This window comes from Nymphaea colorata, chromosome 7 (assembly GCF_008831285.2).
Source record: "Nymphaea colorata isolate Beijing-Zhang1983 chromosome 7, ASM883128v2, whole genome shotgun sequence".
Classification (NCBI taxonomy): domain Eukaryota; kingdom Viridiplantae; phylum Streptophyta; class Magnoliopsida; order Nymphaeales; family Nymphaeaceae; genus Nymphaea; species Nymphaea colorata.
Genome location: NC_045144.1, coordinates 9,880,963 through 9,907,568, shown reverse-complemented (window position 1 = coordinate 9,907,568; position 26,606 = coordinate 9,880,963). Strand labels below are relative to the sequence as shown.

The following is a 26,606-nucleotide window of genomic DNA, read 5'->3' as shown; positions in this document are numbered from 1 at the left end:
AAATGAACAACCTGTACGGTGTTGTATGCTTTATGTGAATCGTTTGAAGGCTTTTCAAATCTATGAGTTTTCTGTCTGTTGTGTTTTGGTATACATGAAAAAAATTGCGCGAAAATTTGGGATGTGACATTAGGTCTAGAGACGATATACAATGATTTATACAACATGATAAAATGATATTCCACATGTAGCACCCTACTTTGAAAAGTTTAATCATATATTAAAGATTTTAAAAACTTTTCAAGAACTTAGTAGAGGGTCACAATAGAAGTTGCTAGAAGATAAGTTGGGATTTGGAAACTAGAGGCCCGAGCTCGATATGGGAGTGGGTTGAGCTTTTACAATTATATTAGAGATAATTTAACATTCATGACCTAGGATCCCACCCACGTACCGTGTGCTAGAACTGAAGTTAAGATCCATTAAATTAGGAGCCTGAGCTTAATAGGAGGCTGTTACACTATATATGCATATGCCTTGGAAATTATGATTTACACATACACGATTCATAAATGAAAGGAGTGAGATGCAATATATTCTTTGCTTTAGTTTTTTTTTTTTGGGTCACAAATTTCTAGTATGATAAATTTCATTCAAAATTGCCATTACATTGATAAACCATATATTGGATGTACAGCAAAATAATAAAGACCTTTTTGCATGATAAGTTTATTTTGATGCACGCCATTTAAATTGCTATCATTTTAGTTTAAGCGAAATTCATGTGTTTTTACAAATGATTATTATTATGTGCATTATAAATTCTATTATTCTTATGTAAAATGCTAACATGCCTCGTACATATCAGTAATTGGATATATCAAACGATAAATGATTTGAGTAAATTACTGTAGAGACATTTTTTATGAATTTTTTGCTTTGTGATTAATTTAGTATAAAGAGAAAATAATAGTTGATTAAATACATATATAAAATTAACAATAATATAACAGTCTAAGTGTAGTATATCATAATGATTACCATATTGACCTGTCTATTGAGTACATATTCAGCGGATTGAATCCGGTTACTTATTTGATTTAGAAACAGGATTTGATTTAGAAACAGGTGGTGTTTACAAGGCCAGGGAACAAATTCATCTTAAGATGCCTTGTAAACAAATTATGAATCTTGTAAATCATTGTGGTTGTCCTTCACAAAAATAATCTAACATCTGACAATAATCGGATAAATTGCATGAATACAATAGACATTACAACAATTTACTGTAGTAAACACTTTAATTCAGTCGCAAGTAAAAGATACATGTATCAAGAGAAGTTTACATGCAATTTAAATTATGAATCACAACAATGTGAAATACTAGAAACCACATCAAAATGCAAAAGCATCATGACATTGGTCTGATCATCATTATTTTCACAAGATTGCCGTCAGTCTATATGAGTTCCAAAAAATGCACACCGCCCACAGACCACCAAAGGCTTGGGTTTCACGCGCTATCAGAGACAGATTGCTATGCGATGACTCGCGATCGAACGTCCTGAGAAGAAAAAACCTCGTTCAAAGTAACCTCTTTCTCCCTCTTCCTTGAACACGTGTGTTTGGCTGAGCCGCCGAACGCGGCAACTTTCTACGTCGAAGCAAACTGTTAATGTTAGTATCTTTAATTGCTTACGGCCGGACGGACCTTGGTGGCAGAATGGCCACTTTCTCTTGACGTCTCATTTTTCTTAGGTTCTCTGTCTGGGGTTCTGGTGGTCTGCTTTTTATCGATGGACGACGATGGTGGAGGGGCAGATGATCACGGTTCTGGTTGGCTAGAAGTGAAGAAGGTAATTTCTGGTCAACTTTGTGCACTACATTTATTGATGGTGTCGTTTGTCGAAGAAATTAGAGGTTGTTCTTCATTTGTTATCTTCGTTTTCTTTCGGTGGAACCTTTTAGCTCGAACATTTTTGCGGATTTCTGAAAATTTTCACCATTGTCGATGTTGTTGCCGATTGCTACTGATGCAGTTTCTACAGTTTTCTAACGTAGTAAATTTGGTTCCGGATTTCCATGAGGTCTTCTTCGGTTTGTTTGGTTATTTAATCTGTTCATTTTGGCACTCCAAATCTCATCCATGCCCTCGTAAATTAGGTTGAAATTTAGCGCGCTCAGTTTGTCGGTATTGCAACTCTCTGTCTTCGTTGATGGTATTGACGTTCAATTGAGAGGAAGACAAAAATTATGAGCCCTTCTCAGCGTCAATATTTACTCATGATTCCACTTCTTATTGCTAATTTCAACTTTCTGGACTACCTTTGGATATCCTTGGCATTGTAATCTATGTTTCCCTAAATCGTTTCTGCACTAGTTTTTGTTAGCTTCGGTGGCGTTATTTTTTTTTTCCTTTTTTTTTTATTTTGGAAATTTAGCTAACCCATCAATTCGTTACCCATATCAGTGTAATTTTTATGACTTCATCATGTACACGTTATCGCCTCACCTGTAAGTTCGTGGGTATGAGTTGAATATAATTTATAAAGATTCCCTAGCTCGTGGAAGGTTTGTACCTAGATTGCATTTGATTTTGGTGGCTGCCACCGTATCTCGTTGGAACTATCCTTGGATGTGTGAGCATGACTTTTGTGTACCCTACTACTATAATTCCTCGTAGTGTGCCCTTGGCTTACGTAAATCTGACCCTCAGAAATGAACTTCATTGTGTCATCTTTAATAGTATTCGTTTACTACTTGCATGTGTTGCATGTTCATTACTCAAGAGCCATCGAGTTCTTAGCATATAGAAACTTGTATTTTATTGCACATATTGGAGGTGATTAAACTTGATAACATTGGAGAGGGTTTTGCAGGTCAGCCCCAAAACACAAATTCAGTGTGTTTGGGGTACTGTAGGTCCCCACAAAATATTTCTTCCCATATTACTCATGAATAAAAAGTAGATTACACCTAAATATTAATGCTGTTACTCAAATGCCCTTTTATATATATTACAATAATTTCTTGTGCTTTCACCTAAGTGCCTTTCACTACATATTACAACACATTTCTTGCCACTACATTTCCTGCCTCATGGAGTGGATGATCAACTTTTGTTCTGCCTTGGTGTAAAAATCGATTGATTGCATTAGTGGAAACTTGACTTGCATTGCTGAAGAAAATGATAGAGTTTCATGAAGATGGCTCAGACTGGTCTGAAAAATGTATAGTCATCAAGTCATCTAGTCATTTTCTTATTCTTAAGCTGAATGACATTCAAGAAGAAAATAATGATATTGTAGTGTCATATTAAAGCAATGCATATAAAAACAAAATTAAAAGAGTCAATATGTAGTTTGAATATCTCTCTACGTGATCGATCGTGTGTTTGTTCGAAAATCATGTGTGAGATTTACAATATCATGTTGTTTATTGCAAATTCAAAAGTTTATATCGATGTTTAGACAGTTGGACATATGTATACAACCATAAAAAAAATATATGATTGCGAAGGTTTTATAAACAAAATAATTTTATCTTTGCATAATACGTCCAAGTGTCCAACCATTAAAATCAAATTTTGAATATGCTATAAGAATATGACACTATAAGTTGCACACATGATTTTTAACAAAAGCACAAAGACATGGAAAGGTACTCACTACTTCATAATGACCTTGTAGTTTTGTTTTTCTGTTTATTTCTTCAACATGACTTTTGCAATGCTTTTTTTTTTGTCTCTGTTCAGGCTTCTTGCCATTCTACTTAACAAAGATGAAAACAGCTAGATGACTTTGGACCTAGTCTATGTATCTTATTTAAACTCTATTTACTTTTCACCAATGCTGAGTCAACTCTCTACCAATGCAATCGATTGATTTCTTCACCAAGGCTAGAACAAGTTCACTTCACAAGGCAGGAAATATGTTGGCAAGAAATGTTTTGTAAGATGTACTGCAGGGCATTTAGGCAAAAAAATGAGAAATATATTGTAATATGTATTGAAGAACATTTAGGTTAAAGCATGAGTGTTTGGGTTACATGGGAAGAGGCTTTGGGTTATATGGGAAGAGGCTTCATGGGTCCCACAAAAACATCTAACACACCAAATTTGTATTAGGGGCTGAACATGGAACACCCTCTCCTAACATTGAAATAGATCATGGTAAGCACATACACATTGTTTTATTGAATATTGTCACCTGCTGTCTAGATCCATTCCGCATGGATCTAGACAGTAGGTGAGAAGTTCTAATCTTTATTGCATTAACTATCTGATTTATCTCTTGGATTTCTAAGACTAGTTAGTTGATGAGTTTCTGACAAGGAAAATTTTCAGCAAGTTCATGAATTGTGCTTGTTGGTTAGGCTTAGAAAATTGAGTTATATTCTGTGGAAAATGGGTTTCACAGGAGGGAGCAGCTTGTAAATAATGTAGAATCATCTTTAATATTACCATCACCATGAAGTGGTTCTTTTTTTTTTTCTTGATGATTTTACTACCTATGACTAAATAATGTTTATTATTCTGGATAATTACGCCTTACGAGTGTTTCTCATTAAATTCAAGTCATCAAGGAGGATAATTATGTTTCTTAAGCAAGCTTCACTAATTTCTGTTTACTTGCAAATGGAAAAATAACCATTTGTCACTACCATTTGTGTGCAGAGGCATCGGGTTAGTGCACCAAAAATTTCATCCCAGAATCTCATTGGAGGAAAGTCGAACACTCTGAAAACTCGTCGTGTTGCAGCTCACTTCCGGAAATCCACAAGTCAGAAATTAGTGAACCGGCATTGCACAACTATTTCTCACCCTCCAAATGGGTTACATAACTTACCTGGTGGTGTAAAAAATAGTGCAGGAATTTCAGATTTTTATGATAGAAAGCATGTTAATCAAGAGTCAAAAGATTGTATTTCTTCGCAAATTGCTGGGAGTTTAACTGAAGAAGCATCATGCTTAATAAAATTTGTGGATGAGGGTGGCCATGGTAAAGTAATCGAGGAAAGAAGTACAAAGGAAAGTGTGGTGTCAGACAATTTGAAAGATATTGTTTCTAAGATTAGGTGGGGGAATCTTGACAATGACTCTTTTGTGGTAAACAAGAATTTGCATAGCACCAGCCGAAGCTTGGAAATTAATTGCATGAGTGAAAATTCCACCCTCCATGGAGGTCAGCAGGTTTCAGAACCAAATCTTCTGGCATGTGCTGATTCCCTGGAGGAGAAGGATGTTCCTATATCAGAAGCCACTGTTCATTTCTCAGCTGGACAAGATGAAGTTGTTGAGGGAAAGGATGATAATGAAGTCAATATTGTGGCTTCTGACATTACAATTATTCATGACATCAAGCCTGAAGGAGTAGCTTCTAATGGTGGTGTTGACACTCTCTCTGAGAGCTACACTGAGTACTTTGATGCCAGCTTAAAACTCAATGAAGTTGCTGACATAGTTGTGGCAAATGTTTCTGATCCTCTGTCTGAAAATATTCACCTTCTGGCAGCTGGGCAAGATAAGTCTCTGACCGAGATGTTGACATGTGGGGATGCAGTATCAGTTATTGCTGAAGGTGCACTAGAAAGTGCAGTACATGGCATTTTCACTTCTCACTCTCAAGATGCTGCTGCATGTGCTTCTTCATCTTGTGTTTCTCCTGGTGATTTTTCCGTGATTCATGAAAATGAAACCTGTGATGATCATGTGCGAGGTACTCCAAGGGATGATATGGTGGACAAAACAGGTATTTTAGTGGAGAAGCCTGTGGATATGAAATTGGCGAATGATCATTTGACTGTGGATGTAAAATTGGAAAATGATCATTTGGTAGATGATTTGGCAAAAGATGAAACTGGGGGGAGTAAAGAAAGATTTAGGGAACGGTTGTGGTGTTTTCTGTTTGAAAATCTTAATAGAGCTGTTGATGAGCTCTATCTACTGTGTGAATTGGAGTGTGATATGGAACAAATGAATGAGGCTATACTGGTATTGGAAGAAGCAGAATCTGATTTTAGAGAACTAAGATCTCGGGTTGAAGGATTTGAGAACACTAAAAAGCCCTCATCCCACTCATCTATTGATGGAGTTTCTGGAAATACAAGGGTGGAACATCGCAGGCCACATGCCCTTTCTTGGGAGGTTAGTATTTGTAAGTGCACTATCTGGACTTTGAGGATTATCTATATTCATGCAGAGACGGTAGAGTAAATAATTAGCATGTGTATACTTGAGTAGAGCTTTGGGACATCACTGAATATAAGTTTGATAAATTACTACTTTTTTAAGCATATGTAGAGATTAGAGAATATTGACTTTTGACTCTTTTTTCTCTTGTTTTAGGCCTTTATATAGAGAATGAAATAGGTTTATGTGTTTGGTGTACTCCACCAAATCGTTAGACAAGCATATTATAAACGTATTGTCATTTGTTTCTCTTCATTGCCATAGATTAGGAAATATAAACACATCTTTATGCATGGACAGACAGATGCATAAACAGTTGCACTGTTGTGTGCAATGCCAACACCTACCACCTTCACTTTCTTCCATTTCTTTTTTTAGCTGCAGGAGGTGAGGGTGTAGGACTAGAGAATCTGCATTATTTGTTGCTCTTCTGGAGAGTTTGCTATGACAAGCTAAATTTCTTCTTTTTCACTTTGTCTATGACAAGTTGTAACTGAAATTTGCTTAAAATGTTTATCTATCATTTCAGGCGAGATTGTCGCTCTACAAATAAAAGCACCTTTGCATGCATGTTTGTGTGCTTTCCAATAAATTTGACTTGATTGGATATGTAACACATGCACTACTGAGTAAATATGAGGAGTATGTATTCATCCAGTCAACTTGTTTGACAGTTCATAAGGTGCCATGTATAAAAAAAGCTGTTGGCAACTAGTGTTTTGACTTTGAAAAAGTAACTTTACATGAGAAATCACATGAACCATCAATGAAATTGTTGTCCTCATATTTATTGGGTTTAATGTATATGTATATAGATCATTTATGTTGGTTGCATGGTGAGTAATTAGTGCACATTTTCCTCGAATTTGTACAGTGCAATATATATTCACCAGTGTCGGCCATCAATCAATGTTTTCAGGCTAAATTGATGCTAAAGTATAAGCAAGACACAAGACTTCTTAGTCACTTATAAGGTTATTGTTGACTGAGTTGACATTTGCTGCATATCTGTCCAAAATAACTTTGGAGTAGCACATTTATGTACCTATCCATGCATGCATATGTAAATCTCATAAATCTCAATTCTCAAGTATCTCAAGCATGTGATGTGCTATTGTTCTTTGGCATGGTTCAATAGGAGTTTGATAGAGTCATTAGTTTTGTTGGATGCATTATCACTAAGATTGTGTCTTCTTTGGAAAAGACCCGATATTTATGTTAAAAATAACTAAAACAAAAAAGCTGGAAAAAGTGTATTTTCTGAAGAAAAACGCTATAATGAATTTTGATGTCGTTTTTTTTCTTTACATTTTTATCACATTATTTTTATCGATTTTTGCTTTAAAGTCTAAAAATCAATTTTTTTTTTATTTTTTATCATTTCATAAAATATTATTTTTTATCATTTTATCTAGTTAATTTTTTAATGTTTTCTTATTTATTTTTAGCTTTACTTAATTTTTAGGATTTTTATTTAAATTGCCGAAACTTTGCCGAGAGAAATTGGCACACCCAAATTTTCACTCAAATGTTTTTTAAATACAAAAAGCACAATAGATATAAAACTTGGTGATGTAAGAAAAGCTCATTCGGTTCACTTATAACATGGAACACCTTCTAGGTTTTCAATGTCATTATATGCAACCACATTCATATAAAATAGACATATGACACTGTACACTTTTTACAAAGGTTCAAAAACCAACAGAAAATTATGCTAACATAGTAAACGAGGAATCAACTCACAAAATGATCTCTCATTGGGAAAAATCACCAGATGTTACAAAAACAACTTTTGCAAAAAAATACATGGGAAAAATCTTGCCGTTTAAAACCCGAGAACGGTATTTGTGACAATGGTTGAATGCAATATTGTCACTGATGTATCGTACATGTATTGGTCAGGCTGGCCTACACGCCGTATTTTAACATATTGCAAGTGTAGCATTGTGTATCGTAAAATTAATTTTTTATTTCAAAAAATATAGAAATTAGGTAAAATAGAAAAACTTTCAGAAAAAATAGAAAAAATCAGGAAAAATAGAGAAAAAACCAGAAAAATCAAGAAAAATGTAGTCCATATAAAAAGGTCATCATAAGGAGGAAGACATATTTGACCAAATCAGAATGGTGTGGGTGGTATCTAGTAAATGTCGATGTTTCCTCTCAGTTGCTCTATTATACTGAGAGGAATGGGCACAATAAGTTTCACATTTAATACCATTTTCTTGATAAGATCAATGGCCAAGATGATTTCTTATGGGTTTACCACCTAAAGATCTCTTACCTACCAATTTCTCTCTCTCTCTCTCTCTCTCTCTCTCTCTCTCGATATATATATATATATATATATATATATATATATATATGTATGTATATATTTTCCTTTAGGCTATTTGAATATGAGCACACTAAGTAACAGGTTTGCTAATTGCAACATGTTTGGAATGTTCAGTGCAAGTATGCCTACTTTTTAGCTACAACATATAATTCTTGCATTTCTATGCACACCTGCAAAATCATGTAAAATGTTCTTGAGAAGAAACTAAAAAAACCTCTTGTCAGAACTCAAAAGATTGTTGATCTGAAATTTATACAAGTATTATCTGTTTATATTGCAACTTGATTTGTTTTCTAGGTCAGAAGAATGAGTACATCATCTCATAAAGCGGAGATACTGTCATCCTCTTTAGAGGCTTTTAAGAAAATTCAAATGGAAAGAGCCAAGATGTGTTCCTCGTGCAATTCCCAAGGGAATACTTCTATATGTTCGAGGGCTGATCCAAGTCTCAAATGTCTTCCAAAGAAGTCTTCTGTGAGAACAGTTGCTACACCTTTGTCTGGCGGTCTTGGCAGTAAATCAAGAAAGCAGAACTGTCTAGGTGGAGGTTCTGTATTTGCTAAGCAAAATTTAGAGACAAGCAAGAAAACATCTTTATCACAAAACAGTCACCTGCCAACACAAATGTTATCTTCTTTTGACTGCAGTGGCACTCAGGTGCCTGAAAAAGACAGCTGTTCTGATGCTGACATGAACAAGAAAAAATCATCGAGGCCACATGCTGAACTGGAAGGGCCAGTTCCTAACAAGGATAAAGTTCTGTCAGAAAGTAGAATTGAGAAAGGCCTCAGGCCAGTAGATTCTTTGAAAAAAAGTACAGACAAAGAAAAGGACAAAAAGAGTGCAGTCTCATGGAAACCAATAGATGCATGGAAAGAGAAGAGAAATTGGGAAGACATACTTTCATCTCCAATGCGGAGTTCTTCTCAGGTTTCACATTCCCCTGGGTGTAGAAGAAGCATGGAACGTGCAAGAGTGTTGCATGATAAACTAATGTCACCTGAACGGAAGAAGAAGAGTGCTTTGGATTTAAAACGAGAAGCTGATGAAAAGCAATCACGTGCAACAAGGATTAGGTTAGAATTGGAAAATGAGAGGGTGCAGAGATTGCAGCGTACTTCAGAGAAGCTGAACCGTGTTAATGAATGGCAGGCTGTTCGCAGCTCCAAAATGAGAGAAGGATTGTATGCTCGACATCAACGTGGAGAATCTCGCCATGAAGCATATTTGGCCCAAGTTGCAAGAAGGGCGGGCGACGAGAGCAGCAAGGTCAACGAAGTTCGTTTTATTACTTCTCTTAATGAAGAAAACAAAAAGCTTATTTTGCGCCAGAAACTTCATGATTCAGAAATGAGAAGAGCTGAAAAGCTACAGATAATGAAAACTAAACAAAAGGAAGATTTGGCAAGGGAAGAAGCTGTATTGGAGCGAAGAAAGCTTCTTGAAGCTGAAAAGCTGCAGCGCCTTGCTGAGATCCAACGTAAAAAGGAAGAGGCTCAGCTAAGAAGAGAAGAGGAACGTAAAGCATCAAGTGCTGCACGAGAAGCGAGAGCTGTGGAACAACTTCGGAGAAAAGAAGTTAGAGCGAGAGCACAGCAAGAAGAAGCTGAAATTTTAGCACAAAAATTGGCTGAGAAACTCAAAGAAAGTGAACTCCGTCGGAAACTTTATCTAGAGCAAATACGTGAGAAGGCTTCCATGGACTACAGAGATCAATCTTCACCTTCGCTGAGACGTTCTTCATACAAGGAGGGGCACAACAGATCAGCATCTTCTAATGGGGTTGAGGAGTATCAATCGAATTGCATCGTTGGAGCTGGGGTAGCTGCTCTAGTGTTTGGCACCGAAGTCCAACAACATTCACTAAAAAGAAGGATTAAGAAGATTAGACAGAGGCTAATGGCTCTCAAATATGAATTTACTGAATTCCCTGATGGTGCTGAAAGTGTAGGGATTGGCTCCAAATCCATACTGGGAGCTGCTAGAGTAAAAATTAGTCGGTGGATACTTGAACTTCAGAAGCTCAGACAGGCAAGAAAAGAAGGTGCAACAAGCATAGGTTTAAGTGTGGGCGAAATAGTCAAGGTATTTGATTCCTCTTTTGCATTTATGATGTTTGGACAGCCTAATCTATTTCTTATTTCTTTTAGAAATTTATGGCTAATCTTATTTGAATTGAAATGCCTTGATTGCTTTGGAATGTTTGTGGGAACATAAATTATTTTTTTGGGGTCAGTTTTCAATCTTCTTGTGTTATCACAAAAAAAGGTTTCACAGTAGCCTCCATCACGTCTCTTCTCTTCTCTTTTTTCTGTTTTATTAAGAAAAACCTTTCTTTCTTACTAATTTTTCTTTGCAGGCAGGGTTTGCAAAATAATGTAAATTGAGGCCTATGAATGAGCATGGTTGGCTTTGTATTGAATCCGAGTTAGGAAGGGATACAAATGTGTTAGATTTTGAATGGATGATTTTTGATCAGTAATTGTTTCGTTTCGGTAAAGCAGATCTGTTTGAATGTTATCTAGTTTATAGATTAAAAGGTCTTTTTTTATTCTAATGATGAAAACCTGAAGTCCCATGTATATTCTGACACAAATCTCTCTCTCTCTCTGGCGCTATATATATATATATATATATATATATATATATATATATCATGCTTTCAAAATATCTAGCTTTCCAGCTGTTTCATGCATTTTCTTGCTGGTTTTCACAAATCCAACTGTAAGCCTGGGCGCCAAATGTCCAAACTGCATGTTCCAAAAAAACCATGAAAATCTAATGTACAGATTAGATCTTTTACAATAATTTTATGATAAAAGTTTTTAGTTTTTTTGGCTCATAGAATCTAATGTCGACATTGGATTTTTACTATCTTGTTCTTTTTTTAATTCTTAATTCAAGACAATTTGACACCCATTTATATGGTTAATTTTTTGAAAACATACGTGGAACACTGGGGACATATTTGGCGTAATGATCTAAGGATCCACTGTGTGTGTGTAGTGTGTATTTCTGATTGTCACTGCTGAAGACATGATGTATCTAGCTTAGAATGGACAGTTGATTTTTCTACTCAACTATTGCTGCTGTCAAGCATTTTTACAGGATATGGATTAATGGCTTGATTTGAGCCAGTTTAGTTCCCTTTGATCTTGACAAAAATGTAATTTTTGCTTCCCATAGGTTGGTGGGCTCCTGTTACTCTGGGAGGAGGCCTTTCTGCCCACTTGTTAATATACTAGCTAGCTAACAGTGCTCATGCATATCATACCTTATGTCTGACATGTTCTTAATAGCTTCTCAGAGGATGAAACTGATTGATTCTTTTTGTCTGGAGAAACATTTTAATCTACTTGTTCATTCTTATAGTGTAAAGAAAAGTATCCTGGAGTTCTGCTGGAAGTTTTATGATTGTCTCTATTCTTGAAAGTTTGGACTTGTCGACCACATAAATTGTTAGATGAGTCATGCTCTCTGTATAAGTGGTATTGCAACTGAACTTTACCATTTACATGCATTCTTGTGGTTGAATTATAATGGATTGTCCTACCACAGTTGAACTAAACTGTTCCTAATTTTATATCCCGATGGATGCATGCTCTTTCCCCTTTTGATGGCCCCTTTCTGCACAGTTTTTGGATGGCAGGGAACCAGAGCTTCATGCATCTCGCCAAGCTGGGTTACTGGATTTTGTTGCTGCAGCATTGCCTGCTTGTCATACATCAAAGCCTGATTCTTGCCAAGTTACAATTTCTCTATTGCAGCTTCTGAAAGTGCTGCTTTCTTTGCCTGCAAACAGGAGCTATTTTCTTGCACAGAACTTTTTGCCTCCAATTATTCCCATGCTATCTGCAGCACTTGAGAATTATATCAAAATTGCTGCATCTTTGACATTTCCAGGAAATACTGCTTCCTCATACAGTAAAACGTCAGCAGATAATTTGGAGTCTATATCTGCTGTGCTGGAAGGCTTCTTGTGGTCAGTTACATCAATTATGGGACATGCTTGCACCAATGAACGCCAGCTCAAGATGTGGGATGGTCTGCTAGATCTTATAGTCTCTTATCGTGTTATTCATCATTTGCGTGATTTTTTCTCTCTTTATGACAGACCTCAGGTAGAAGGTTCTCCTTTTCCCTCTCCCATACTATTAGGTTTAAATCTGTTGAAAGTTCTGTCATCTGGATGTGGAATTATTTCTTCCATTGATTGGGAATCTGGTTTCCCAAAGGCTGTGGAAAAACCATTAGAGAAGGACAAGGTTGTAGAATCTGTTGGACATGTCAGTAAAGTGGGTTCCTCATTCGTGGACAAAGTAATTGTTGGAGAGGCCAGCTTACCGTTACACAACAATGGTTTCGGAGAGGCATCAGCTGTATTTGGTTATTTGAATGAACAGGAAAAGTCTTTACATGGTCAGCTGCCTCTAGCTAATGTGCAAGATAATGTGCCATTAGATGATTTGAACAAGAAGAATGTGCTGGTGGATTTGTCACTGGGTGTTGCAGAGGTGGGAGAAACAATGTCTTGTACTTCTGTTAAATCAAACAATGGCACATCAACTCTTCAGACCATCACAATTTCTTCCAAGTCCCAAGATAGTTCTGCCAAGGAGGACATGAAACCCTTGTTACCTCAAGAAAATGAGAAGTTGACGAGAGAGGATGGTTATTTTTCACAGCAGGCAGATATTATTGTGGATGTGAAGAATGAAGATGCTCAGGACACTAACTTGAGGGAACCAATTTCCTTTTTTGTTTCGGTTATAGCAGAAAGTGGCTTGGTCAGCCTCCTGTCATTGTTAACAGCTGTTCTACTGCAGGCAAATAACCGTCTGTCATCTGAACAGGTAAAGTTTGGATGATTACAAAGTTGCATGGTTCTTATTTTTCAATGTTCCTACTTGATGAAAGTTCTGGTTTTCAAGAGCAAGTTTAGACCATTATGCATGTATATGTCATTGTCATAGTCAGTTTCCTGCTGCCATCTGCATTGTACATATTTACATGGTTTTGGCCTATATCTAGTTGCATATCAGATCATTTCTAATAACTATTTTAATTTTAACAATATCCATGATTGAGGGCAAGTGATGGGAACCTAATTTTTTGAATGTCTGATTATGATGGCATGGCAGGATTCTCTTGCTAGATATCTGCAGATTCAACCACTTTTTGATATTCTTTACCATGTATATGTTTTTGAATGATAGCATGGAATGTGAAATATGTCCCAGAGATATTCTCCAAAAGAAAGAAGAATTAAAAGAGGCAGGGTTGAATTGGGGTCATAATTCGCTTTAATAGGCCATCCTGTGTCACATACGTGTGGGTACAGATACAAATACATTTTGAAAAGTTTGGGTCTGTGGATACACTATATATGTGTTTGTGGATTTGTGTGTGTGATGAAGTGGGATTTAAGAATAATTGTCAACAAATAGTAAATACACTTGTAAATTGTAAAAATTATTAATTCAATTTTGTTAATTTTTAATCAATACAAATAGCATAATTGCTGCAATAAATTGAAACCGAGAAGGCGAGAACCTTGTTGACATCTCCCAACTAGAAATGTATTTTCACCATCAACTTAAAACAACAAGCACGTTCAATAGGAAAGAGTACTTGTACTGCCCAACAACTAGTTCTAGTTGTTAGAATTTAAGGAATAACTCTAATGTAAGTATGCACATATGTTTTTATATTTACTGTCATATACTAAGTCACATGGGTGCGCCAAATATGGTGGCGCACCCGCGTCAACTCGGGTGCGAGTGCAAGTGCGGCCCGACAGGGAACCTTACTCAGTCAAACCGAATCGGGTGCTACTGACCGCACCCATTCTTCTTTTCTCTTACTTTTGTTTTCATTTTTTTCGTTCTCTATCTTTCCCTCTTCTCTCTCTCCTCCCCACTTTTATTTAATAAAACTTTGAATTTTATATGAGATTAAGGTAACCTTGATAAAAAAAAGTTTAAAAATATAGACAAATAAAATTACTTATATATATATATATATATGTATATATATATATATATATATATATATATATATATATATATGTATATATATATATATATATATATATATATATATATATATATGTATGATCTCGCTGCACTTGCACTCATTTTTTTTGAACTTGCCGCATCCCACACTGGCACCAGCACCTGCACCCCGCACCCATGTGACATAGGTCATTTTATGTTTTTATTTTCATTTTATTTTTCTTGTATTTTTTTGTATATCTTTTTATATTTCTATTTTGATCAAAGGAACTAGCTGCTGGAGCTGCCCAACAACTAGCTCATTTTCTCCTTCTTCCTTACTTTCTTTTATAAATAAGGGACTTGGGTCTCTTGTTTTGTATAGGCTTTAAGGCCTAGTTTTGTACTTTATTTGAGATTAATTAGAAGTGTTATACCTCTAGTCTGAGGTTTCTCCTTGTGTGATTTCTTGGAGTGGTTGATATCTTCAAGAATGTGACTCTTGAAGTGTTTTTATTCTCAAATTGGGGCCTTGTTTACATGGTATTAGAGCCGTGGTTTGGCTCTTTGTTTGTTGATTATCAAAGTCTTGAACAATCAGTTCTTGTTGCCTATTTGTAGCTATGAAGCACACCAACTATTTGATGAAAGTATTGGCTGCTGTTTTGTACAAAGAGGAGTTGTCTTCTTGCTGATCTTTGGTGGCTGTTCTCTTGGATACTTTTGTGGATGTTTTTAGTGCTGTCACAAGCTTCTATCTTGCTAAATTTTGTGGCTGTTTCGTAGACTGTTTTGGTGCTACCTCAAGCTCTCTTGTTGCTGATTTTGTGACTGATTTCATCTTAGTGCTGCTTCAACAACTCAATTACATTTATATAGGATACACATCATGGATGAGAGAACTACTTCCATTCCTCTCCCTAAGCTTTCTTCATCTAATTATATTCAATAGGCAAACATAATTGAACACTTCATTAGAAGCAAAGGATTGTGGGAACTTGTTGATAGGTCTAAAGTGAGCCACAATTAGTCTTAACAAAAACCATAGATGAAAAAGTCCATGAACTTGATGGAATCGAAAAAGATAAAGTAGTAAATGAATATGAGAAAAAATGGGAAAAATGGAAGATAGGACACTATAAAATCATTACATGGATTTTTGCTTGTGTTGATATTACAACTATGAGTCAAATAGCCAAACATAACTTTGCTCACGAAGCTTGGGAATTACTCAAGAAAAACCCATACTATGAAGGATGTTGCTTACATGTGCAACCTTCAAATGAAAATTGTAAATCTCCAACAAGGTGATAAATCTATTAAGGAGTATGTTGGAGAGATGGAACAATTATGAGATGAACTTGCCTTATTTGAACCCAAATGAGTTGATTCAAGAGACATATTGCTAAGAGAAAAACAAATTCTAAGGGAGAAATTTTACAAATTTATTGTAGGTCTTAGACCAGAATATGATGAGGTCAAAACCTCCTTACTTCATAGACAAAAAGTGTCATCTATGAATGAGACCATAGCACTTAACTTTTCTAGAGAAAAGAGTGAACATGTTCTTGTCGCCTCAAGGTCCGGTGCTCATATGAAAGCCTATAGGCCTCCTCATTTCAATCGAAATTATGAGGATAATAACAAAAGAATCATATGTTTTCATGAGAAGAATGACATATTAAACATAAGTGTCCTAAATTGAAGAAATTTGACAAGATGACTAGTGGGGCTGGGGTAATGCATGAAGAAAGTAAAGAAAGCAATCACTTCGATCTAGACAAGCATGTAAGTGCTCTCTAACCAAAGCATCATTGATGCTCTTCAACCACTTTTCAAAGGAGGGGCTTCTCCAATTTTCGGAGCTACGATGACATTTACATCATCAAGTAAGTACTCTTGGATACTTAATTTCAGAGCATCATTTCATATGACACCTTGTAGTTTACTACTTACCGAATGCACTAAGGAAGAGTCATGCCCTTTTATTAAAACTATCTATTGCAACTCCTCTTGAAATCAAATGTATTGGAAATCTTGATCAAAATTTTAATTCAAAAGTCCTCAAAATGCCAAAAGTTAGATTTATTCCCAAACTTAACTTGAATCTTTTGTCGATGTGATATTGTCTTCTTCTTAGCACAAAATAAATTTTTTATATAGGACCACCTTTCCAAGAAGACGTTTGGGGAAGGTTATAGGAAAAATGATCTCTACTGTGCTGTGCTGATTATTTGGATCTTTCCAACCCTACTTGCAACATTGTCAAGAAAAATGACATTCACATTTGAATCAAAGACTTGGACACTCAAGTTTAGAGAAAATGTCTTGTAACCCATTTTTGGAGGAGACATGTAAATAATCAATTTCTTGTGATGTTTGTATTAAAGCCAAAATCAAGGCTTTACCTTTTTGAAATAGAAACTTTGTTGCAAAAGCAACCTCTGAATTAGTGCATTCAGATGTATGGGGATCCACTCCTATTATGTCTAAAGGTGGTCTGCTATATTAAGTTGTTTTTGTGATGGTTATTCTTGATATGCTTGGGTTTATTTTCTTAAACACAAATCTGAAGTCTTCATGAACTTCAAAAACTTTTACAACATGATTAAAACACAATTTGATGCCAATCCTGTTAAGATGTGTTTATATTCAGTTTTAGGTTTAAGAGGGTACTTTTGTAATAACATTTCTTTTAGATTGTTCTCTTGTATCTTCTCTCTCTCTCCTCTAGTCTATATAAAGAGGAGTTAGGGCAGATTTCGAGGTTAATCAAAATATAATCTCCTCCTAATTCATCATGGTGTCAGAGCTCCAGCCGCCTCCTCCTCAGCGCGACGTCGCTGATTGAGCGGCGCCAGCCGCTGTCTGATCACGACCGTCGCTGCTCTTCCGCCCGTCGCTCGTGTCCGCCCATCGTCGCCCGTCGCTCGTGTCCGCCCATCTCCGCCCGTCGCTGCCGCTTGCATCGCTGCCCTCTCCGTCCGTCGCTGCCTGACCACGACCGTCATCGCCCGTCGCCGCCTGCTCGCGTCATAGCCCGCCGCCGCCTGCTCGCGTCTCGCCGCAGCATCGCCCGCCGCCGCCGGCTCGCGTCCTCGCCCGCCGCCGCCTGCTCGCGTTCGCCCGTCGTTTCTGCATGCTCTCGCAGCATTCGTTTCTGCCTGCTCTCGCAGCATCTCTGCACTGCCGCTGCTTCGCTGCTGCCCTGCACCGTCGCTGCTCTCCACCGCTGCTCCGTCGCTGCCTGCCACCGCTGCTTCGCTGTCGTCTCTGGTATCTCTCTTCGTTCTTCTTCGTCGGCTTGTGTCTGATCAGCGTTGTCAGCTTGTTATTACCTCCTCTTCCAGCCGATCAGACTTATGGATTACTTCGTGCGTTTGACTGCTATTGCTCGATGATCAGCATGCTGTCTTTACATATGTGATTATATTCCTTGTTGCCTGCAGTTCTTATTCCGTGGCTCGGTGTTCTCCTTTGTGTTGAAAGATGTCTGAAATTAGCAGTGGAGCTAATACCTCTTCCTTTGCATCGTCGAGAGAGATGAAGAGTTCCCCATTTTCCAGCATTATCACCAAAATGGATGGGGGAAATTACGAGATGTGGGCCATGCAAGTAAAAAGAACCTTGATCGCTCATGAGAAGGAACATCTCATATTGGAGCCCGAGCCCGTACAGAAGGTAGGAAAATATACTACTTCGTTTAAAGATAATTCGTTGGTTATGGTATGGATTGTTGGTACTCTTTCTCAAGACATTGCAAATGAAGTCTTGCATAAGGAAAGTGCAAAGGATATGTGGGATTCCCTTGCAGCCACCTATTCACAAGCAAGGAATGAAACAAGAATTATGCAGCTCCATCATGATATTCATCAGATGCGACAAGATGGTCGACCTCTTCATACCTATTATTCTAGTCTCAAGTCCATGTTTGAGAGACTAAATAGCTACTTTCCTGCATGTAAGTGTGAACAACAAAAGGCGTATAGAGATATGCTTATGGTAGGGGTATTTCTCTCTGGATTAGACTCTGTTTATGAATCAGCAAAGAATCAGATGCTCACTAGTCCCTCGATTCCTCCTATTGATGAGGCGTATAGTAGGCTAAGCAGAATTCCAATCCCTGCGTCGACTGTTCTTGATACCACCTCTGCTATGCTTGCTACTCGTGGCAGAGGTGGGTCCCTCTTTGCCAGAGGACGAGGATACCGTGGTCGTGGCAATACCACTTCGCGCCCAGTATGTCAGTTTTGTCATCGCATTGGTCACACTGTGGATAAGTGTTGGCAGAAACATGGTCGTCCAGCCGTTGCAAATCAGACTGTATTTACTGATTCTCCAAAGCAGCCTAAGAATCAGCATACTGTTTCCTCCAGTGAGTTACGTGCAGATGATATTATCTCTCAGTTGAGAAACTTGATTGGTGATAGAACTCAACAAGCTCCTGATCCGACCACCTCTACTATCACTACTGCTGCCAGTGCGTCTTCATCTGGTATGTATTCTGACTATACTCCTGCTACTGACACTACAGATTGGCTCATTGATTCGGGTGCATCGACACATCTCTGTGGAGACAAGGCCCAGTTTACTTCTTATGTCCCTGCTCCACCTGGTCGCTCGGTTATTCTAGCAGATGGCAAATATTCTCCAGTTGTTGGACATGGAGAGGTCCAACTTACTTCATCATTGCCGTTGCAACATGTTCTTCATGCACCAGAATTCCCACATAGCCTACTGTCTATCAGTCAGATTACCAGAGATTTAAACTGTCGTGCGATATTTGACTCCTCTTCTCTTGTGTTTCAGGATATACTGACGGGCAGGGTGATTGGCAGTGGCCGTGAACAGGGAGGTCTTTACAGGCTGGTGCATCCCTTTCCTTTTGCTGGGTCTACCTCTTCAGGGCCATCCTCATCCTCGGCTTATACTTGGCATTTACGTTTTGGACATCTATCGTTTCAGAAACTGCTGCATGTTCTTCCTCAGCTGTCTCCTAAGTCTTCTTTTCAATGTGAGTCTTGTCAGTTGGGCAAACACCATCGGTCATCCTTTCCTTCGCGGCCCAGTAGAAGTAGCCATTCTGTGTTTGAGTTACTTCATTTTGATGTTTGGGGCCCGAGTCGTACACCTGATCTTCAAGGTCATCGATATTATCTTGTTGCTGTCGATGACCATAGTCGTGTTAGTTGGGTTTTTCTTATGAAGAATAAATCTGAAGTGGGTCATGTAATCAAAAATTTTATCAATGAAATTCTGACTCAGTTTGATACTTGTGTCAAAATTGTGCGCTCTGACAATGCTCTTGAGTTTTGTGCTTCCTCTTTAGAACAATTTTTCAGGGATAAGGGTATCATCCACCAAACCTCTTGTGCCTATACCTCCCAACAAAATGGGGTTGCTGAAAGGAAACACCGTCATATTCTTGATGTTGCCAGAACCATTATCATACATAGCCATGTTCCTCATTCCTACTGGGGAGATGCTGTTCTCACAGCATGCTATCTTATTAATCGTATGCCGTCATCTGTGTTGGGAGACCTTATTCCTATCTCTGTCCTCTTTCCTGACAGAGACTTGTTTTCTGTTCCACCTCGTGTTTTTGGATGTGTTGCCTTTGTTCAGTTGCTTGGTCCTGGGAGAGATAAGTTGTCTCCTCGGGCCATCAAAACGATCTTTGTTGGTTATTCCCGCACTCAAAAGGGATATCGATGTTATGATCCTTCTACTCGTCGATATTATGTGAGTGCTGATGTTACATTCTTTGAGTCAACCTCTTTCTTCTCCCCAAATGGAACTCAATTAAGGGCGCCTGAAGTGAATGATGAAGTCCATTTTCCTCTACCTCTCATGAGTTGTCCAAAACCAGTTGATTCACGCTTTGGGGCTGTCTACCAACGTCGTACTAAACCTGTTGCGCCTGCTCACTGTGCACCTGTGCCTTCACCTAGCACGCCCAAGGTCATTCCTGACACAAACTCTGCTGACAATTTTTTATGTAATGATGACATAGGAGAATGTCACGAGCAGGTTCATGCTCCTAATAAACTTGATATGCCCATTGCTCAAAGGAAAGGCAAACGCAGTTGCACTTTGCATCCTATCTCTGGTCACTTATCCATGGATAGACTCACTCCTATGTACCGACAGTTTGTCAAGGGGCTGTCGGCTATTGCTCTTCCACAGAATCCCATGGATGCTCTCTCTGATCCAAAATGGGCTGAGCTATGCAAGACGAGATGGATGCTCTTCAGTCTAGAGGCACCTGGACCCTTGTTACTCCTTCAGCTGATGCCGCCATTGTTGGTTGCAGATGGGTCTTTACTATCAAATACAGAGCGGATGGCAGCCTTGACAGATATAAGGCTCGACTGGTTGCTAAAGGCTATACCCAAACTTATGGGGTTGATTATTATGATACCTTCTCTCCTGTGGCACGACATGCTTCTTTACGGATTCTCCTTGCTGTGGCTGTCAGCAAGAATTGGTCCCTATCACAGCTTGATGTCAAAAATGCCTTTCTCTATGGTGACTTACATGAAGAAGTGTATATGCAGCAACCACCAGGGTTTGTTGCTGAGGGGGAGTGTCAGAAAGTGTGCAGATTGCGAAAGGCGATTTATGCTCTGAAACAGAGTCCTCGAGCTTGGTTTCAGAAATTGTCAGAGAATATTGAGAATGAGGGCTTCAGACGTTCTTCGGCCGATCATTCCCTCTTTGTCAAGAAGACTTCTACAGGTACGGTGATAGTTCTTGTCTATGTTGATGATATCATTGTTACAGGGGATGATGATCAGGGGATTTCCAACATCAAGGATGTCCTTGGACAACACTTTGTCACCAAGGACCTTGGTGAACTACGTTATTTCCTCGGTATTGAGTTTGCCAGAAATCGAAAGGGTCTTATCATGTGCCAGAGGAAATACGTTACTGATGTTTTGCAAGAGACAGGGATGCTGGGGTGTCGACCTGCATCCATGCCTATGGATATCAATACCCGCTTATATGATGATGATACTGAAGATGTTGATGCGAGACAGTATAGAGGGATTGTTGGGAAGCTCCTATACATCACTGTTACTCGACCTGACATTGCCTATGCTGTTAGCAGAGTGAGTCAATTTATGGATAAGCCCAAGAAAGTTCATTGGGATGCTGCTATGATGATTCTTAGGTATCTAAAGAATTCACCAGGAACGGGACTCTTCTTTCAGAATGGTACCTCACTCACTATATCTGTGTATGTTGATGCCGACTATGCGGGATGCCCCTCAGACAGAAAATCCACCACTGGATTTTGTGTGTTTATTGGATCCAACTTGGTTACATGGAAGAGTAAGAAGCAAACTGTGGTTGCCAGATCAAGTGCAGAATCTGAGTATAGAGCTATGGCTCAGGGTACTGCTGAAGTTATGTGGGTTAGATCCCTGATGGTGGATCTTACTGTCGAAGTGCTTCTTCCTATGCAATTGTTATGTGATAACAAAGCTGCACTGTTTATTGCTAATAATCCGGCTTTTCATGAAAGAACCAAGCATGTTGAAGTAGATTGTCACTACACCAGAGACATGATTCAAAAGGGGTTTGTAAGTACCTCACACATTTCAACTACAGGGCAAACGGCTGATATCTTTACTAAGGCTCTTGCAAGGGGACCATTCCAAAGCTGCTGTTCCAAGTTGAGCCTATTTGACATATACGCTCCAACTTGAGGGGGAGTGTTAAGATGTGTTTATATTCAGTTTTAGGTTTAAGAGGGTACTTTTGTAATAACATTTCTTTTAGATTGTTCTCTTGTATCTTCTCTCTCTCTCCTCTAGTCTATATAAAGAGGAGTTAGGGCAGATTTCGAGGTTAATCAAAATATAATCTCCTCCTAATTCATCAAATCCAAAATTTTTTTTGAAGTGATTTCGGAGAAGAATTCATTTCCAATGAATTTGAAGAATTTTTAAGAGAAAAATGAATTATACATCAAAAGGCTTGTCCCAAAATCCCCCAACAAAATGGACTTGCCGAAAGAAAATATAGACACATCATTGAAACAACAAGAACTCTTCTTATATCATAAAATGTTCCAAAATTTTTTTAGGAGGAAGCCATTTTGACATCCATTTATTTGATTAATAGAATGCCTTTTAAGATTTTAGTAGTGTTGTACGTATCGTACGATACGTATCGTATCGTACGATACGACCCCGTGTCGTACGATACGTATCGTATCGTTTAAAAAAAATGGTACGATACACCCCCCGTATCGTAAATTGGGGGTGTATCGTTCCTGTATCGCACGTATCGTGCGATACGGGGCCCGTATCGTACGATACGGGGCGATACACCCCGTATCGTACGATATGGGCTGATTTTGCAGAAACCCGCCCGAGACCTAGTTATTCGGCTTCTTTTTGAAAAAAAGCCTCCGTTCTTCATTTCTCAAGCTTGGATATTGTCGTCAGGAAGGGCGATCGTCCTTTTTCCCCATCAAAAAGTTGATTTTCACCATGAAATCGAAGATTAAGGGGTCGATTTGTGCGTGTGTGGTTGATTTTCGTTGGGAGGAAAGAGGTTTTCTTCATTTCTTCTTCGTAAGGTATGAAATCTCATGTTTTTACCATGTATTCATAACTTTTTACCGTATAATCGTAGATTGAAAGATTTTGAGTGTTTTTCATTAAGTTTACCATAGGATTTCGTTTTTTTTTGGAAGATATGGATCCCACATGGCAATGGTGCGAAAGTGTGAAGGAGAATAACCGCTTGAAACTCAAATGTAGTTTCTGTGTGAATACATCTTCAGGAGGGATTAGAATGAAACACCATTTGGCAGGGACCTCCAAAGATGCGTCTCCTTGTGTTGGAGGACCAAACAAACCTTTGCCTCCATATGTGCGTCAGCAATGTTTAGATATGCTTCATGCTTTACATCAAAAGAGGATACAGAAAGAAATTGAAGAGGCAGATGTAGGCTATAATGAGCCTTTGGAAGATGAAGAAGAAGAGGAAGAAGCTTATGAATGTGATGATGAAGATGATAGCATTCTAAGAACAGATTTGGAGACCTCAAGAGGTAGAGATCGTAGAGGAAAATGGATCATGTATGAAGGAGTTCGATCTGGCGTAACGGGAAGGAAGAGAAGAGGCACAACAGATAGGGCCAGACGTGGTATGCGACCACCTAGTGGTAGAGTTCCTACTTGTAGGTCTAGTGTTGGCTCTATTAAGAGCTTTTTCCCTTCATATACTAGCCCAGGATTTGTGCTGCTATGATATCTAAAGATATATTATATCAAGCACAAAAGATGGTAGGGAAATGGTTTTATGATGCATATATTCCATTTAATGCAGCTAATTCTTTTCAATTCCAAGCTATGACAGATGCAATTGCTTCTATAGGTCCCAGATTCAAAATGCCATCGTATCATCAGTTGAGGGGTAAAATTCTTCAAGATACAGTGAAAGAAGTGTCTGAGCATTGCGATGAATTGAAATTATCTTGGAAGGAAACAAGTTGCTCCATTATGTCAGATGGATGAACTGATACAAGGTCAAGAACACTTGTAAATTTTCTTGTTTGTTGCCCTAAAGGTACAATGTTCTTGAAATCTCTTGACTTGTTTGATGTTCTTAAGACTGTTGAGATTTTGTTCAATATTTTTGATAATGTCGTACAAGAAGTTGGACCTGCAAACATTGTACAGTTCATTACAGATAATGCTGCAAATTATAGAGCTGCAGGAGATTTGTTATTTCAAAAGTATGGAACATTCTTTTGGAGTTCATGTGCCACTCATTGTGTTAATCTTATGCTTCACGATCTTAATGAGATGAATGATATGAAATCAGCCATTGACCAATGTCAAGAGGTAACAAAATTTATCTATAATCATGCATATGTATTGAGTTTGATGAGAAAGTTTACAAAAGGAGTTGAATTGATACGACCTGCACAAACTAAATTTGCCACAAATGTATTGACTGTGCAGAGTGTCGTGAAACAAAGAACTCCTTTGAGGCAGATGTTTGCTAGTGAAGAATGGACTGCATATCCACATGCTCATAAAAGAAATGCTTCTTTAGTTGTGGATATCATATTTAATAATGAATTTTGGAAATCATGTGTGAAGCTATTGAAAGTTTGTGTTCTATTAGTGAAAGTCCTCAGGTTAGCTGACAACGAGGATAGACTTCCATAGGGTACTTATATGAGGCCATGGATAAAGCAAAAGAGGTAATTCTAGAAAACTTAAAAGGAAAGAAAAAGTTATATATGCCTATATGGAAGATGATAGATAAAAGGTGGACTGAACAACTTCATCAACCTCTTCATGCAGCAGCTTACTATTTAAATCCTGCAATTAGATTTTCTCCTACATTTAAGAAAGACAGAGAAGTCTTAAGTGATTTGTTGGATTGTATTAATGTGTTAGTGGCAGATTCCAGAGAACAAGATGCCGTCAACAATGAGTTGGATCTATATGGTACTTGTTATCAGGGCATGGGACAACCTGTCGCCGTTCGAGCCAGGACAACCATGCGTCCAGGTAAATACATAGAAATGTTTAATTTACTTTGCATTTGTTACATTTGATTCTTTTAGAACTTTCACATTGATTTGTTATAACGTTATATTTTTGTTTAGATTTGTGGTGGAATAGGTATGGGTTTCATTGTCCAAACCTAGCACGTTTTGCAATCAAAGTCCTTAGCCAGCAGTGCTAGTGGATGCGAAAGGAACTGGAGTGTGTTCCAACATATCCATAGCAAAAAAAGGAATAGGCTCGAACATAAAAGGTTGAATGACTTTGTCTTTGTTCGATATAATATGAAGTTGAAACAAAGGTAATATAGCTTAATGTTTACATTTTTTGTACAATATATGAAATTATATATTAACAAGTTTTCTCTTATGTAACGTAGAGAATTACAAAAAACATCAACAAGGAAAAGCACACATCTCAGTTCAATCCTATCAGCTTGGAAAACTTTGACGATCTTGAGCCATGGATTGAGGAAGAACCGGCTACAATATTTGATGATGAAGATCTTGAATGCTTCAACCTTGAAGCTGAAGCAGCAGAAGGCTTTGTTGATGAAGGAGAGTCTGCTAGTGCTACTGCTGGTGCTGAATATGTTGGTGAGGATCTTCCAATTCTTGACGATGAAGATGAAGAGGAAGATGAAGATGATGAAGATTATGAATGATGAATCATTATATCATTATATGTATCGAACGACTTAAGAGTTATGAATCTATGGTTGTTGAACACTTGAATGTTTTATCACTTATGACTTATGCTTTGTTGATTGAAATTGAATGATATTGTTATGAATTTTGATGTCCATGAAGTATGAATGATGAACTGTGAACACGCAAGTTTATAGCATTTAGCAATAATAAGTCTATCATTATCTAAAACATGTTTTCTATGAAGAATTTATTATTTTTAATTTTTTCTGATTTTTTTATGAATTTTCCAATTTTTTTTTATTATTATTTTTAAAAAATTTACGATACAGTTACGATACATTACGATACGTTACGATACGGCGTATCTTAAAGCCGGACCGATACGCCTTACGGTACGCGTTTTACAACATTGGATTTTAGAAAACATTTTACCTTTTTAAAAACTTTTTAATTTGGAACCAATTTAACAACGACTTAGAGTCTTTGGTTGCAAATGTTATATTTTAAATGAATAAAATTATTAACTTTCATCTAAGGTTAGATGTGCCTTTATTGGCTATTTCAAAACTAAAAAAGGATACAGATGCTATGACATTGGAAAAGATAAAGTATACGTTTCAAAAAATGTGATATTTTGAGAAGAAGAAAATGACTTTGATGCAAATGAACCCAGACATGAAGATGACTATTATTTCTTATGGATAAATGATGATGATGATGTTTTGCATTTTTATATGATGATACTTGAATGAGATTGATAACATTTCTTTTGATAATAAACCACCAAGAGAAGTTATACTTTATAGGAGAATGATTCAAGAAAGCGCCCAAGAGTCTCAACCTACTCTTAGGACATCTCAAAGAGATAGCAACCCACCTCAAAGGTTTGTCTCCTACGAGTCTTTTTCCCCAAAACATAGGGCTTTTTTTATTAGCTATTCACTCATTTGATGA

The 26,606-nt window shown here is 37.7% G+C and overlaps 1 protein-coding gene across 6 annotated transcripts in view; it reads left to right on the top strand.

Annotated features, from left to right (window-relative positions):
* Nucleotides 1-1,409: 1,409 nt before the first annotated feature.
* LOC116257263 (uncharacterized) overlaps nt 1,410-26,606 on the top strand; it is a 39,494-nt gene continuing 14,297 nt past the window's right edge. For 3 of the 6 annotated variants that reach the window (XM_050078654.1, XM_050078652.1, XM_031633878.2), the window contains exons 1-5: nt 1,411-1,529; nt 1,699-1,796; nt 4,616-6,085; nt 8,769-10,556; nt 12,107-13,324. In XM_050078654.1, coding sequence (XP_049934611.1) covers nt 1,418-1,529; nt 1,699-1,796; nt 4,616-6,085; nt 8,769-10,556; nt 12,107-13,324 — 4,686 coding nt within the window. In that variant the 5' untranslated portion in view covers nt 1,411-1,417. Of the gene's footprint in view, nt 1,618-1,698; nt 1,797-4,615; nt 6,086-8,768; nt 10,557-12,106; nt 13,325-17,274; nt 17,741-17,913; nt 18,120-25,381; nt 25,756-26,606 lie in introns of those variants that run through there. The other 3 variants (XM_050078655.1, XM_050078656.1, XM_050078653.1) reach the window with 3 other exon arrangements.